The 16,236-nt window shown below is 39.1% G+C and overlaps 1 protein-coding gene across 1 annotated transcript in view; it reads right to left on the reverse strand.

Annotated features, from left to right (window-relative positions):
- The window catches only part of EMC2 (ER membrane protein complex subunit 2), a 48,767-nt gene that overhangs the window by 3,166 nt on the left and 29,365 nt on the right, over positions 1-16,236 (reverse strand). The window contains exons 6-10 of the mRNA XM_083450704.1: positions 12,386-12,471; positions 12,183-12,242; positions 5,702-5,783; positions 5,023-5,133; positions 2,864-2,968 (exon numbers count right to left, since the gene is read on the reverse strand). Coding sequence (XP_083306830.1) covers positions 2,864-2,968; positions 5,023-5,133; positions 5,702-5,783; positions 12,183-12,242; positions 12,386-12,471 — 444 coding nt within the window. The remainder of the gene's footprint in view (positions 1-2,863; positions 2,969-5,022; positions 5,134-5,701; positions 5,784-12,182; positions 12,243-12,385; positions 12,472-16,236) is intronic.

The raw sequence follows: 16,236 nt of genomic DNA on the forward strand, positions 1-16,236 counted from the left end.
GATAAATGGGTGGGCTATTCCATCCAAATTTCAAGGGGCAAAGCCCGGTGGGAAATATGCTGTGTGTTAACAGGGCATACGTACAAATGGCAACGTGCAATGACACTCCTGAATAGCTCTAATACTTTTCAAAGGATTTGCACAGGAGAACAGCCGAGTGGGTTGTACCTACAATGAGCTAGCTCCAGCACTTTCTTCATCACTTGCAGAAGGTTTACCAGCTAATGATACATTCTACTAAGAATTATTCAGGTGGGTGTAAACAGGAATTGTGCTAAGATGTTCACGTTCCATTCACTTCAGACAGTTATTGTTCTTAAAAATTAACCTGTTTATTATTAATTAATTAATTAATTAATAAGCAGGCTTATGTCAAAGAGGTTCCTAACTGGTAATTTGGTTCAAACCATGTATTGCAACATATATACCATTCCTTTGTAGGTGTAATTTCTTTTCAAGGGCTTGCCACTACCTAATTTTTTTTCCATGGCCTATTCTCAAACTAACATTAACATCTAAACACCCAATAAATTTCCAGTTTAATGCTTTTTTTCTTTTCTTCAAGTACCATGGCTGTCCTGCATACTAGATTTCCTGATTTATGATGTGTTCCTTTTCTCTCATAATTAACACAATTTAGCAAATGTCTCATGACCCGATGACAAAATTTTGTGGTAAGACAGGTAATATTCCAGCTGGAACAAGACGGAAGAATTGTTAACCTGCCTTTGACCCCCTTGGACCATATTCAAAGATTAAGTAATCTTAACCCCAAATCTTAGAAGACTGAAGGTGAAAAATGGGGCCAGGTGTGTGTGTGTGTGTGTGGAGACAGCCCCAACCATATATTTACAGAGGTTTAACTGCTTAAGAAACTGATTATAGAAAAATCTCAAAGACCTTGTGCTTGATTTGAAAACTGCTAAAGGAATGGGGAGCTCAAAATAATTAGTACTATGCCTATTCCGTTTTAGGGACACTTAGGACAGCTCTGACATAAGACAGTAACAAGAGGAAAGGCCCTTGTTAACTTGAAAAATGGCTTCCTTTAATGACACTGGCATAGGCTTCAAGTTAGAACAAACAAAGCCCAATGGTGTCACAATCAATAAATGCCTAGTTGGACATCTAAATCACTTCGAATTCTAGTTTATGACCAATTATTTTGTGTACTCCAGCATTAGGCACCAATTCAGCTGATGACAAAGCTTTTACTTCCCCGTCTCTCTGAAATCATGATTAAATTTTCTGTCCCAAATGGTTTGTAACAGAATCACCTCACCGCTAATAAACAACATGTGGATGCCTAACACTAGAGAATTTAGTCATGTGTCCAAAAGCATTTATCAGTGAAATTACTGAGTGGATCATATTAAGGGCTTAAACAAAAAACACTTAACGTTAATCAAACTTGCACCTCTCTGCTAAAATGCTTCCATTACAGACACAATAAACTAATTGAAGGAATAGGAACCTATATTTTGCTTTGATGGTAAGCGCACAGAACCCAAGCGAAGATTCTTCAGTTTTTAGTGATTTAGATATATTGTAGTTTATGTCATTAGTTCACAATTAATTAGTGCAGTTATTTTAAGGACCCCAAACAGTTAAGACAACTCCCTCCCCCCCTTTTTTTTTTTAGGGAGGGGAGAGAATTGCTTGGGAGATTGGACCAGGCCCCTGAACTGGGGACTAGCTACCTTTGCCATACAGAATACGAGTCTCCTTAAAAGAATCATTTGGCATGTTCATTTTTTTTCATTTGTAAGATAGCAACCTTTAGCAGAATAGTACTTATTGAGAACAGATTTGCTCAATGTGAAGAAAGCCACCTACCAATTTTTCAGCCCTTTTGCTTCAGACTCTTCAGTAGTTTCAGGGCAAATATAGAAACAGACCAGACCAAACCATACAATACGCACAGCTCAACCAGGATTTGGTCTTTATTCAGTAAAGATTCTTATAGTACATTTTGCCCGAGTAGGGTGTTAACTTGAGATTTTGGCCAACTTCTAATTTACGTAATTGTATCTCGCATGCTGAAATTCCCCTTGCAGTTTTCAGCTAGATATGGTATTTGTCACTTTTCTGCTAAAATACAGCTGAAGTATGCAATACATCACAAACATATGAAGTCACAAAGAAGTTCTGACATTTGTTTTAAATACATTTTAGTTATGTAAAATGTGAACTGTTCTGGTAAGTATCAACTGAGAGAGGAGCCAATTTGCAATTATTTTGATCCAGCTCCAACATAACTATGGAATTGGACCATAAGTTTACAAAAAAAGAGAAATAAAATACAAGCAGTGTTTTCAAATTTACACTGTGATCTTCAGAGATAAATTATATATACCATCAATTTAACAGAATCAGAGGAACAGTTCAAAACATCTCAAGACTGATTAAAGCTAGGCAATTAAATCCAACCAAATATCCCATAAATAATAGCTTCTTTTATCAAACTAATTTTTTTTAAATTAAACTAAGGTAAGTTACTGGCTTTACAGTCAAACTGCAATGGTGCAATATGGTAATGTTCCCAGAAATTAATTATATTTATAGTTGAGCAGACACTTAAATTTATGCACACATGGATGCACAAGGATTCCTTCAGACTATACACTCAAAGGTTAGACAACTTTTGCAATATATTCATATCCTCTAAAAAAGATGGAAAACAAAATACAATTCCTTTTGTCCTAATGTTATGTTATTCTCTGAAATCTGCATGACCTCTTTATGACTTTATCACAAACCCCTGCCTCCCCATTCCACTTGCCTACCACATAGGCAAACAAGGTGAAAAGGTCTATTGTAAAGTGGTGCATGAAGCATATCAGAGTTTTAACACAATACTCACCTGGTAAGCTCTATTTATTTGGTTTGCTGCCCAACCAGCGTACTTCATATTATCTTTCTTCATTTTTGCACTTGCCTTGGAATTGGAAGCAATATGGCTGGCAGACTAGAAAGAAGACAAAAAAAAAAAAATCAGCAACAGAATCTTGCGAAATAAACCTGAATACACATGGAACATGATAAAACAGTGCAACGGGAAAAATGTGAGCGTAGGTATTAAAACAAAACACATTAAAGCAAAAATACATTTTAAGTTAATGGTTTTTGATAACAAAAAAAGCAAGTAAGAAACTGGACATTGTGGTTCTGCTAGCCTCTCTTTTGTTCCAAGGTAGGCACGACAGTGAATTTTTAATATCTCTGCAAACAGCAGTTCCCCATGCCACTTGTCAAACCACTTTTGAGAGGCAGGGCAATGTCTAAATCAGTTTGTATATTGCATAGGGATCTGCTGTTCAAAGACAAACTCAAACGTTCATGATGCACTCGCAGGCCCTGAGTTGCGTCTAAAGCAGCTCTGTGGATTCCAGCCAGAATCCAGAAAACTTGGAAGCAAGACTTCTAAAACCAAAGGCCTGGATGTGCATGAAGATCATGCTATTTAAGTTACAAGTTCTAAAACACAAAATGTAACAACTTCAAAAGAAGATTTGCTGTTAACATTAACAAAGCAGGAATGATCTCGTTTCCAGAAAATGCGAACATTTAGGACGGCGCATCCTTACTGCTAGTTCTATGGAAATTGTTATTTGATCTGGCAGCATTACAGAACCTCAAATGTTGTCAACAGGTAGTAAAAGCAAGCGTCGCCACAGACCTTGAGAGGGGAAAGGTTTCATCTGCAGTTTCATAAGATAAGTCAATATTTGAGCCTCTATGCTGACAGCAATAAAAGAATGCTTTAATCGTTAAGTATCCCTATGCTTATAAATTCCATAGCATTGCTGTTTAAGTAACATTAGAAGGATTTTGTAGCACTATTATAAAAAGCATGTAAGCTGGAAATCAGCGCTTCAAATACTGAGAATCCTTTACTTAATGCCTTTTTTTATAAGAAAGCTTTGTCACTGCAGCAGCTGTATGTGCATCGTCTGTTCTTAGCACAACAGAGCAAGAATACAAATGGTGGTTCACCCCAGAGTGCATTTGGTGATAAACTTAGTTCTTTAAGTTGAATGCAAAAAAGAGGGCTCCCCGCCCCGCAAAAAAGGCTTGAGGTTTGTCCAATTATAGTCCTGCCTTTATCTCCCAAGAACTTATCATCAAGAAAGGAACCTCAGTACTGTTGCCTCTCTGTGGATAATGAGTTCTCATGCCCAGTTCCCTAGCAGGACATTCAGAAGGAGGAGGAAAAGGAAGGATCATATATCCCAGCTCCCATTCTTGACATGCAAGTAGAGCAGCAACCACATGAGAAGCTTGACCCATAAAAAGTGGAAACATTGTGTGTGGCTCTTGAAATGTAAGAGTATGGATGGAAATGTACAGTACTTGGGCACAGAATGAAATAGATCTGTGCACTTATGATGTGATAGTTTAAGGACAGTTTTCTTGCGCTGAAATTTTATCTGTATAGGAAGTCATCATGCACACTGGAGAGAATAAGTCTTAGCGTATCAGAACTCTTGAAGGTACCAAAATAAAGCCAGAAGAAAAAGGATGGCGGTGGTGGTGGAAGTACTTTGGCATGCACATACTCAGAACTTTTCATGCAGCAAAATGAGGCGTGTTTACAAAAGAGTAAAAAAAAAAAACTTCACAAGTCTGTCTCTCTAATGGATCCGTTTCAAGATCCTATTGAAAATTTGCAAGAAGCTATAGAACAATTTAATTAGTAGGACTTTTTAGCTACCTTAAGGCTTCAGCTAAATACTTTTGTACTGTATTTGAAATAGAATTGCTAAATTAAATGATTTAATACTTAAATGACACTAAGATGTGCTTGCCTATAATGACAGGAAGAGAAAAGTTGCTTTATTTGTTGGTGTTATATAAAATTTGCCAAGGCTAGGAAGAAACAAGCCAAACCCGACTTATGCATCACACCTGACATCACACTTGCATCAAGGAGCATGGCATGTTTTTCTGTCTCAACTCCACTTGCATAACTTTAAATATCAAACTAATTATTTGGGGGGGATTAAATGCCTTCATACTCACCATATAAAGTCCAAATAATGCCCTCATGTTTCTGTTGTTCAGCTTCAACGCCTGTGCAAAATATTTTCTTGAGAGCTCAAGGTTTTCAAGCCCTCCTTGGGTATATTTAACCTATTTCAAATGCAAGATTGATGAGCATGTTTAATTTAACATTATGAAAAGTTGCCCCACTTATAATAAATCCCAGAAATGGAAACGTGAGCTTTTCCTCTGAGAGTGAAAAGAGTACCAGACTAATGCAGCTTGAGGAATGGAGTTAAAACGTGTAAGGGGTATTTGATGCTTAACTAAACTATTAAAAAAAGGAACCAAGATGACAATTACAGTGGTACCTTGGTTTGCAATTGCTTTGGATTACAACTATTTTGGATTACAACCAATGGGGGGGGGGCCACATGGGCGAAAGCACGCCTTGGGTTACAACCTGTTTTGGTTTACAACCAGACCTCCAGAACAGATTATGGTTGTAAACCAAGGTACCACTGTATTGGAAAACAAAACGTCTCAGTACAACAGTCCGCTAACCAAATATGAGGATACAAGCCAGCGGTACAAAAAAAGAATGCAGTAGAAGCCGTGGGAGACAACAAGTGGGCAGACTGCAGGGACAACATGCCTTGCCAACTGGCCACTGAGCAAAGACAACTGCTAGCTACCCAGACTGTCCTGAAATACTCACCTCTGCAAATTGCTGGCAATATAAGTGGTTGTGGGGGTTAGTCATCATGAGTTCCTCCAAGCAAAAGGCTGCCTTTGCATAACTGAAGAACAAAACCAGAAAATCACACCATCATTATTATTATTATTATTATTATTATTATTACTACTACTACTACTATCACCACTAGTGCAGTTACAGGAGCACAGCAATACAGTGGTACCTCAGGTTAAGTACTTAATTCGTTCCAGAGGTCCATTCTTAACCTGAAACTGTTCTTAACCTGAAGCACCGCTTTAGCTAATGGGGCCTCCTGCTGTCGCCGAGCCACCAGAGCACGATTTCTGTTCTCATCCTGAAGCAAAGTTCTTAACCCAAGGTACTATTTCTGGGTTAGCGGAGTCTGTAACCTGAAGCATATGTAACCTGAAGCATATGTAACCCGAGGTTCCACTGTAGTGAAGTTTTTATACTAAAAGTTTTCTTCTTCATACAGAAGAGAAAGCAAAAGCACAGGTAGTGCAGTTTATGCTTTATACTCTTCTGATATTAATATGCAAAGAGGGACTCACAAACCTCACTCACAAGCAAGACACACGGCTCCAGGGCCCATCTGAGGCTCATTATCCCACGATATATGAGCTTTACCAGTTCCACTCCACACACTACAGCAGAAGAGGAGAAAATACTCCTGAAACTTGTTCGCACTTCTACTCTCTCCACCTCCCCCCTGCTCTGCAACACTTGAACCTACTATGTGTGGGACATTTTTCTTCTCATGACCATGCCTTCCAAGATATAGGGCCATGTGGAGAAACGTGAGTATAATAATACGTGGGTAAAATAATTTTATTATTTGTACCCAGGAAAGTGTTTGGGCGGAAATTGCTGAAATGTCCGGGAAAATCTGGATGCATGGCAATGCATGTCAGAATTGTAGATTTTGGCGAATTCCCTTAAAAATAGCTCAGAAACTTAATTTTGCAATAAAAAACAAGCCCAACAACTTTTGTGTCCAGATTTTCACATTTTGAAATATGGCAACCCTATTTGTACCCCATCCATCTGGCTGAAACTAGGCTGTGCAAGGACACAGCCAGCAGTGATTCCTGCAATTGCAACAGCTGGGAAAGGAGTGCATTTGCTGTGAAGATGCTGCCAGCAACATCCATGCACAGATGATTTCACAAGAATATGACCAACAAGTGTTTCAAAGACATGCACCAGTAGTTGTGTGGCAAACTGTAACTGGAAAATGGTTAGATCCAAGCCAATTTTAGTACAGTGGTACCCCGCAAGACGAATGCTTCGCAAGACAGAAAACCTGCTAGACGAAAGGGTTTTCCGTTTTTCGATGCGCTTCGCAGGACGAATTTCCCTATGGGCTTGCTTCGCAAGACGAAAATGTCTTGCGAGTCTTGAGATTTTTTTTCGCTCCCCACCCCCTTTTTCTAAGCCGCTAAACCGCTAATAGCCTTTTAGCAGCTAATCCGCTAATCCCTTAAGCCTTTAATAGCCGCTAATAGCCGCTAAACCGCTAATATGCTAAGCCGCTAATAGGGTTGCTTCGCAAGACGAAAAAACCGCTAGATGAAGAGACTCGCGGAACGAATTAATTTCGTCTTGCGAGGCACCACTGTATCTAATAATAACACTGGGCAACAATTTTTTACTTTTTGAATGTTGTCTAGATTTCTACAACTGATTTAGGGTATTTTTGCACAGCTGAATCAGGAAATGGCATCCGTTTCTCTCCATCAAGTCAGGTTTACTGTAAACTAAATGGTGGGCATTGATAAAGATAAGTACACGTAAATTGCATGTTGCTTCACCATTTTTCAAACTTCAGGGCTTGAACTTGTTTCTTGGAACTCCAGGAATGCTCAGCGGCAGAGAGGTCTCTCTTCAGAGTCCAACAGTAGTCAGCCATCATGACTGCGTCCCAGCGCCCCTGATACCTGGTCTCCAACTCTTTCATGTCCTGATGGAATCTCTCCCCCTGCTCGTCACTCATTGAACCCAGGTTCTCAGGAAACCAGTCCATATGTGAAAATAGGTAGTGCATCTTGACGCTCATGTTGCAGCCCAGGTTTCTGAAAGCAGTCAGCATGTTGTTGACAAGTTCTGTGTAGTTTCTGGCCTTATTGTTGCCAAGAAAGTTCTTCACTACCAGAACAAATGCCTTCCACGCTTCCAGTTCCACTTCGTTCATTGAGTTTCCGAACTCTGGAGCTCTGAGGAGCTGAAGGATCTGAGGACTGTCAAAGATGCCAGCTTTCAACTTCTCCATGGTCAATCCTAGAAAAGCCTGGCACAAGTAAGTGAAGCAGTCACCATCCTTGTCCAGAGCCTTGGTGAACTGCTTGATTAAGCCGAGCTTGATGTGCAGCGGTGGGAAGAGTATTCTGTCTCTGTCCACCAGAGGGTCATTGATGACGTTCCTTTCTTTGCAAGGCACCAATTCCTCCCGCACAGGCCAGTCCTTCTTTGTGTAATGCTGAGCACGGTCCCTATTATCCCACATGCACAGAAAACATGGGTACTTGGTGAAGCCAGACTATTGTCCCAACAAAAAGTTCACCATCTTCAGGTCAACACAAATAAACCACTTATGCTGATCATAACCAATTTTCTCCAGCACATACTTCACCGCTTCATAGTTCTCCTTCAGTGTACTCGAGTGAGCCAGGGGTATAGAGGCAAACTGGTTGCCGTTGTGTAGCAGAACACATTTCAGTGATCACTTGCTGCTGTCAATGAACAGTCTCCAATCTTTGGGTTCGTACTGTGGCACTCCAAGCTTGAGCAGAAGCTGCGAAATATCTGCACAGTACACCAAGTCCTTCTATTCCGAGAAAAAACGGAGGTACTCTTGATGCCTGTTGCGGAAGAAGCTGATGCGAGCACTGTCAATCTGGACGCCAACAGTTCAGCAGAGTCCTTTGACAAGCTGAGGTCGCGAACTAGATCATTCAACTCCTTTTGGGAAAATGGATGTGGAGCATCATCTTCAAGAACCACTTCTTCTTCTTCATGTCCTTCAACACTGGAGGCATCTTCGTCACTAATGTCAGGAAGTTCTCCGAAGATAGGCACTGGAATTTCATCACAATGAGCTACAGGACGACGTGCTGATTGAAGATCAGGATACTTCGTGGGGCGGCTGCCCCATTAACTTAGTTTTGATCCCCCAACTTTATGCTTTGCCGCACCAATTTATGGAAGATTTCGAGGTTTTATGACTTCAAACCGATCCCTTTTCGACATAATCACCCAGAACTATCGGACCTGAATACTTCTTGTCATTAAAATAATCATTTCCAATCAAAACAATTATTCAACATGGCATTTTACCCCCACCAACTTCTTCTAAAATGCTCCACACAAGCGTACATGTGAACAAAAATGTAAAAAAACAACATGTGGCCATAGCTCAAAACCTTGACCTGATTGAGCAAAACCAATGTGATTTTTGGATTCAGCGCATCAGATTCGTCCTAAATCAACTGAAAAAACGCATACAACAAATATGTTGTTGACCAGTGTAATAATAATAATAATAATAATAATAATAATAATAATAATAATAATACATCGCCCATGTGGCTGGGCTTCCCCAGCCACTCCGGGCGGCTTCCAACAAAATATTAAAATACAGTAATCCATCAAACATTAAAAGCTTCCCTAAAGTATTGCTAAACATTTTCACCAGGGCAGCTAAGATCGGTGCCCTTCATTCCCATTAGCCTTTGCTAAGGCAGAAGGAAAAAATGCACACTCAAGACACTATTGCACATTACTGCAGCAAATGCAAGCCCCAAACCCACACTCTGCTAATTAGTTATTATATTTCTAGTTATCTTTCAAACAATGGTTCCTATAGCAGCCTACATAAAACTGAAGAATTAAAAACCTTCAAAAGTGATGCTAAAATTCAAAATGATTACAAGAGCAAGCAGCAGTCAGGCTTACAAAAGCAAAGATAAGCATCAAAGGATGGAACAGAAAAGCACCACCTTTACTCTTAAAAGCAAGACCTCAGACTGGCCTTCAAAAACTCATTTAAAAGCAGAGCCACCACACAAAAAGCCTTGCTGTTTACTGAAGACAATCTGCTATCAGTCACCACCATGGTCTCTTGGTCTGGTGGATTGATTTGAAGCATGGATAGTCAACATTGTGCCTTCTAGATTTGCGGGACTACAACCCCATCACTTCATTTGACAAACCCTGGACAATCTCCCTCTGAAGGGGAAGGATGAGGTAAATACAAGTGGGAGGTGTTCTTTCAAATACCCAGGTCCTAAGCTATAGGACTGGGAGCAAGTGCATCTTGTAAATCACTGGAATATGATCAAACAGGCCAGGTTAAGAGTCTTGCAACCCTAGTTTGGATCAGCTGCATTTTCCAGACTGTTTTCAAAGTATTGCAATAGTCTATGGACATTAGCCAAAACCTTTGCTCATGCAGCCCACATCCTCTGACACCTAGGAATTCTATATTCTTAGCAACAGGTGAGTCACTAGTGCATTACAGATCTGTCCTTGGCACATTCTCTGCCGTTAGAAGGACACACTAACCAAGATCATTTAAAGACAAAGGGTGGTATTCAAATAAGTTTTATCCACAGTAGACCTGCTGGAGTTAATGAACATGATTAAGTTAGGTCCACTAATTTCAACAGCTCTACTCTTGAGTAAAACTAAGCTGAACACTACCCAATCAAGCACGACGCTAGGTGTGGCTGAACCCATTTAAAACCAATTATCTTAGTCACGCTTTATTCTTTGCTAAACTGTAGCTTTTCTGCATAGAACATTTAGAAGCAAGACTTGGTAATTACAGGACAGCACTTTCAATGAGATGGGAAGTATGTGTTCATATTATTTGCTTTTTAACAGTGGTGGGAACTTGCAGTCCATGGGCAGAAAGCGGAAAAAGTGGGGGTGGAGTGGGGCACAATGCAAAACAGAAGTAAGTGTCTGAAAGAGAAATAGTAATTGGTTCTGGCCTTGGCCACTGCCAGTACGCAGTCGAACAGATTATGGCCAAGCGAATGTGGCCCTCAACAGGAAAAAGCTGTCCACCCCTGGTTTATTGTCATTAGTATTTATAATTTACCAAAACAGCATTTTGGATAGAAGTAAAGTGAGTTTTAATATAGAGTTTAATGTGCTTGCATTAATAAGTTCTTATTTCATTATTATTTTTTAAGTCACCTCTAATTTTATCCCCCCTGCCTTTCCCCCCTAATGTTTACAAACTTTGAAAATGTATGTGTGTGCACATTAGCCTTTTTTTCTATGCGGGCTTTAGTACAGGAAAGCTTCTGCCACAATAAAATTATTACTCTTTAATGTTGCATAAGATGTTCAGGATGTAAGCAAACTAATATGGATTCCATACATTTTGCTGACACTTAATTAAATAGTAAAAGTGGCATTCTACTTGATCCTCAGTTGACCTACTGAAATCAATCAGTGACTTAATTGCCTATTGATTTCCATGGGTCTACTCTGAGTATGACTTAAATTGACACCACAAAGTTTATTATAGTACTAAATATTGCAAAAAAAAAATTAGGATGTTTGCTGCAGGACAATTTATTGACACACACTGGAAATCTGAACACTAACATTATCTATTAAATTCTACTGTCAAAAAGCTCACGTTATTTCTACTGTGAGAAAAAGCTGTTTTTTGAAACCCAATGGAATGGCTGCCTTTTCTCCAGAGAATCTCATTATTTGCCTATTCTCTGAAAAGGAAGGAAGGAAATATCGTAGTACAATTTAGGCCTGGGCTGAAAAAATAAAGACGGAAGAAAACCACAATTATTTGCCATGGAATGAAGGTCAGAATTAATGCCGTGATATTAGAAAACTTGAACTAAGGCTTTGAGCTAATCCACTCACACTGGGATTTCCTCTTGTCACTAAAGCAATAAAAAGCTAACAAAAACATTAAATATCCAATAAGAAAGTTCGTCCAACACTCAACATTCTTGACTGCATGGTGTCTTTTACCCAGGAGAGCAAACACCCATTTTAAACTTGCAGATTTTGAAGAAAGCACTAGAGTAGACTTTCAAACCATATCATTAGTATGATTCCTCAAAGAAGAAAATGCCTAAACCTTACATACAGTTCATGCATGACACTTCTTAAATATAGAACATTTGGACCTGCATCTAGCAAAACAATTTAAGTAATGTTGCTAACCTGTCGGCCCTAGCTAACTGTAGCTGTTTTCCCCCCCTGACAATTTCACCTACTAGGTGAAATTTATTCCCATCACTATTAAAACAAACACAAAAACAATTTTCTGTCATTTAAATAAAAAAGAAAATAAAGGGACCTGGCAGCCACAAAAGGCTTCTTAGGATATTGCTTATCCTACTAAAATGAAATTGTTTATTTTCCAACAGACGCCTTAGTTACTAGTTTCTTCCTTATACATAAAAAAACACACCCTTAGTTATAGGCTTCACAAATAACTTACTCGTGTTCATTGATGTAAAGTTCTGCGAGTTCATGCCAGGCTTCTTGGTCACCAACAAATCTAAAAACAAAACAAAACATGGAGAATTCTGTAAAATGAACAGCATGGAAGAAAAAGTAGTAAATCAAATGTAAATTCCATTTTAATTAAAAAAGATTTATCAGAATAGCAAAACACAATACGTATTCTTATAAAACACTCACTGTTCCAGATACTCATTCAACTCTCGGATGGCTTCTGCATTTTTCCCCTGGGCTTTTCGAATGGCAATCTTACGCTTTCTTGCTGCCTGTGGGTTGACATTAACAGAGGATTATGTGCTCATAATTCCCTGGGTTTTTGTGAAGCAGGCAATTTGACTGTGCAAATTATTATCTCAATGCCGGAGGAATTCCACTGCAGAGCAACTGCTCAGCTGGAGTTTATAAATATACCCTATGACATCCTGCTGAGAGATTAAAAAACTTCTTGCTGTCACATTGCGTAGGTTTTACTTTTCATGTGAAAACTGTATGGAATCATTTCAGCCAAATAAGTGACTGTCCAGATTCTGATAATTACAACGCAGCAGGGGATGCTAATCTTTATGCAGTCCAAGGTCTGCCATCCTATCAGTTCTTGTGCTCTGTGTCTCAGGGATAGCCAGGCACTGAGGACATTTCACTACAATTTCCCCCAGGTTTGCAAAAAAAATATTATATTTAAAGTAGCGTTACATAACTAAATAGACATCTTGGTTTGCTGAAGCTGCCTCTGCTTGTTGCAAATGACAACAATGCTGTACGAAGGTTTTCTGACAGTACACAAAATTTTGTAACATTTCAGTTTCCCCTAACACAACTATTTCACCTTCAAGTTACCTGGCGGCTGTTTCATCAAATTAACAACTTCATAATAGGGAAACAAAGAGTCACACCCTAAAACTTTAGTCTGGGAACATAAGCCATCAGGCAAATCACCGAGCCAACTGATCCAGCTTTTAAAAAACTGACTTCACTTACAGCCGCAGAGCTGACAGTTCATTACCATGAGAGGGGTTCTTTCTTTCCACCTCTGAATGCCATTCCTTCAGAAACACACAAGGAGGGCCTCCTCAAATGGTTTGGAATCAGACTTTCCAGCGGCTGCTGCTCTATTTGTAAACCACAGAATTCCCACACAACAGAAGCCATTCAGACCCCTAAGCCTCCTGCTAAGGGAAACCTTATATCCTTTTCTAGAGCACATGTATAAACTGATCATTATCTTGCACGAACTCCTAGCAGACATTTGATCACATCAGAGGACTACAAAGTTTGGTCGAGAGTGTGTAATACCAGGTTCTAAGGTCACCTGTATCATGCAGTAGATGGAATTCCTTGCCCTACAACCAAGCAACTTTCTTGAGCTCCAGGAATTTTAATTGTTCAATACCGCCCTTCTTTTTGCAGCCTCAATACCCTCAAAAATAAATTTTTAAAAAACACCCCTTCAAAATACGTTTTGAGTAGTGAAACACTACTGCTATATATCAATATATTAAAGTTATATTGTCTATTTGCATTAGATAGCGATATATTAAGTTACATTGTCTATACTGAAAGCCCATGTTATGTTCTTACTGAAGGGGCTTTTCTTTGAAACTTTGTGAAATTCTGAACTCGATAAGATCTTCTGTTGTTATATCTTAAAATGCCTTTCTGTGCTTGGCCAACTGGCTTGCGTATCGCCAGTTTGAAGAGACTCCACAGTAATCAAGCATTTATTACCCCCCTTTAAATATGTGACGCCATTCATCTCCTTCAACAATCCAAGTCAGATCACAGCCCCAAACATCTAGAGCCCTGACTGCTTATAGGTATACTGCCAGCAACAGATGTAAAATGGTTTGTGCCCCATCCTATTATACTATCCACCATCCCTCATGGAAGAATGGATACCCTCTAGTTGTAAAAACATGGAATTGACTGGCAGGTTTAGAGAATCGAAGCTATTTCATACACTGCAATTTCCAAAATAAAAACTAACTGCTGCATTGAAAACGCCATAACTATTCTCGCTCTCGCTCTCGCCCTCCCTACACACACACAAACACGCATAAAAGGTCTGATGTGAACTACAGTTCAGTATTCTTTGCACAATCCATACTTAAAAGAGAAAGCACAACCTACTGTTCCTATATTATAGGACATACAAACTGGCAGCATTCAGACATCACAATAAATCACAGTTAACAGTTGGTCATTCATGAGCCAATCACACCCACTTTACTCCTCCCCACTAATGCTGGGGAGAAACAAACCATAATCCCTTGCTTAGTGTTATGTCTGAACCTATGGCCAAGGTTTGTTCTTGGCTTACTGATGGTGGTTTGAAGAACAGGCTTTTTATCCTATTCCAGTAGTATAATGAATTTAGCTAAAACTGTTTGGAATACTTAAGATGATATTTAGGTGATGCAATTTACTTAGCAGACTTGCTCCAACCTCGACTGTCTATAGTCTTTTCAAGCAAAGTCAGTACTGTTTAACTCAAGCTTCACATAAATTTTTAAAACCTGCAGAAATTCTTGTTGAGATCAAACCTGTCTATCATCTAATCATTTCAACAGAAACTATTATTTCTGCCCTACTATGTATTCCATTACCTGTTGCATTAAATGTAGAACAATATATATATTTAAAATAACCAGAAAAAGGAAACCCATTCATCTCTAACTGTATGACAACTGATTCATGGAATTGCCACCAGCGGAAAAGTATTCAGATAGTATTCTTCACTAGGTGGGTAGGAAAGTGAGAAAATGATTCACTTCAATAAGCTAGAATGTGTCCGTAAAAGTATTTGGAATTCATCTCAAAACAAGAGATTCTTGAGAACTAGTCTGACATAAAAGAGGACACCCCCCCCCCCGGCTTTTCATTCAAAATGTACTTCAGGACCTGGTCAAAATGTGTCTGCAACCAGATCCGTTTTGCTTGACCGTGCAGAACTGGTGACATAGAATTTCCCCCTATCCATTTCCCAGCATTCAGAACAAAACCCTACAGAGATTACTGGCTGGCTCTGTAAAGCCATCATTCTTAATGGAAAGATATAGGTCATCTTAAAGGAACACTTATGCTATAATTAGTATCAAATGAGCCAAGGTGCTTTAGTATATCCCATATTTCTTTATTAAACAATGAACCATTCCAAACTATTCATTTAAAAAAGGCCAATAATCCCCAATTTGGCTCAAGAACTAATCCTCCATTTGTCATGATTCTTTAAAAAAAAAAATAGCCTTAAGTAGACTCAAAGTGAAGTGAGGATTTGAACATGTGTCAACTTCTGCATTTGATTAACAAGAGAAACTGACACTAAATTTGGATCGAGCTTTTACCAGGAGGGGATTTTGAAGGTGATGACTTTCATGAGAACTCTGCTACATTTTAGATTGAATTTAAAAGAAAAAAAACACACAAAACAAAGCAGAAAATATGTAAACCTGTAATCCTTAACATTGCTCATAACATTGCTTTTTAAAGTGAAGATTAAGTTATTTCTCCAAAGATGGAACACTGGATTCCTCTGGATCTCTGTAATGTTAAGGAAGATACCATTATGGTGGGGTGAGGAATTTTTTTTACTTTGGACTCGATATTTTCATGGCAAACCTCCAGGATCCGTGTATTAAAAATAAGTGTGGCCAAAGGAAGAAAGCTCCTTGGCATGGAACACAGATCACACGTGTACTTGCATGCATGATGATGGCAAAGTAGCTCATATATTCGAAGAGCCCAACTCCAATGTAAAGCAGTACGCGTCACTGCACTGGTGGTTGTGGACTGGTCAGTAAAAGTACATTTGGTTGACATTAACAGTGACAGGGTAGAGATTCCCTCCTGATCGCTTGTATCTTTATGCTGTGAACCGCCCTGAGATCTTTGGATAAATGTCTTAATACAGACATCAACCATTTTAGGCTTATTGGAATAATTTTTGTTATACAATTTGGACAATATTTCCGTATTCAGCACCCACTGACCAGTATCTGTCCTGTGACCAACATTTGAAATAAAAAGCAAGTAGG

This window comes from Podarcis tiliguerta (genome assembly GCF_965153285.1).
Source record: "Podarcis tiliguerta genome assembly, chromosome: 7".
Taxonomy (NCBI): domain Eukaryota; kingdom Metazoa; phylum Chordata; class Lepidosauria; order Squamata; family Lacertidae; genus Podarcis; species Podarcis tiliguerta.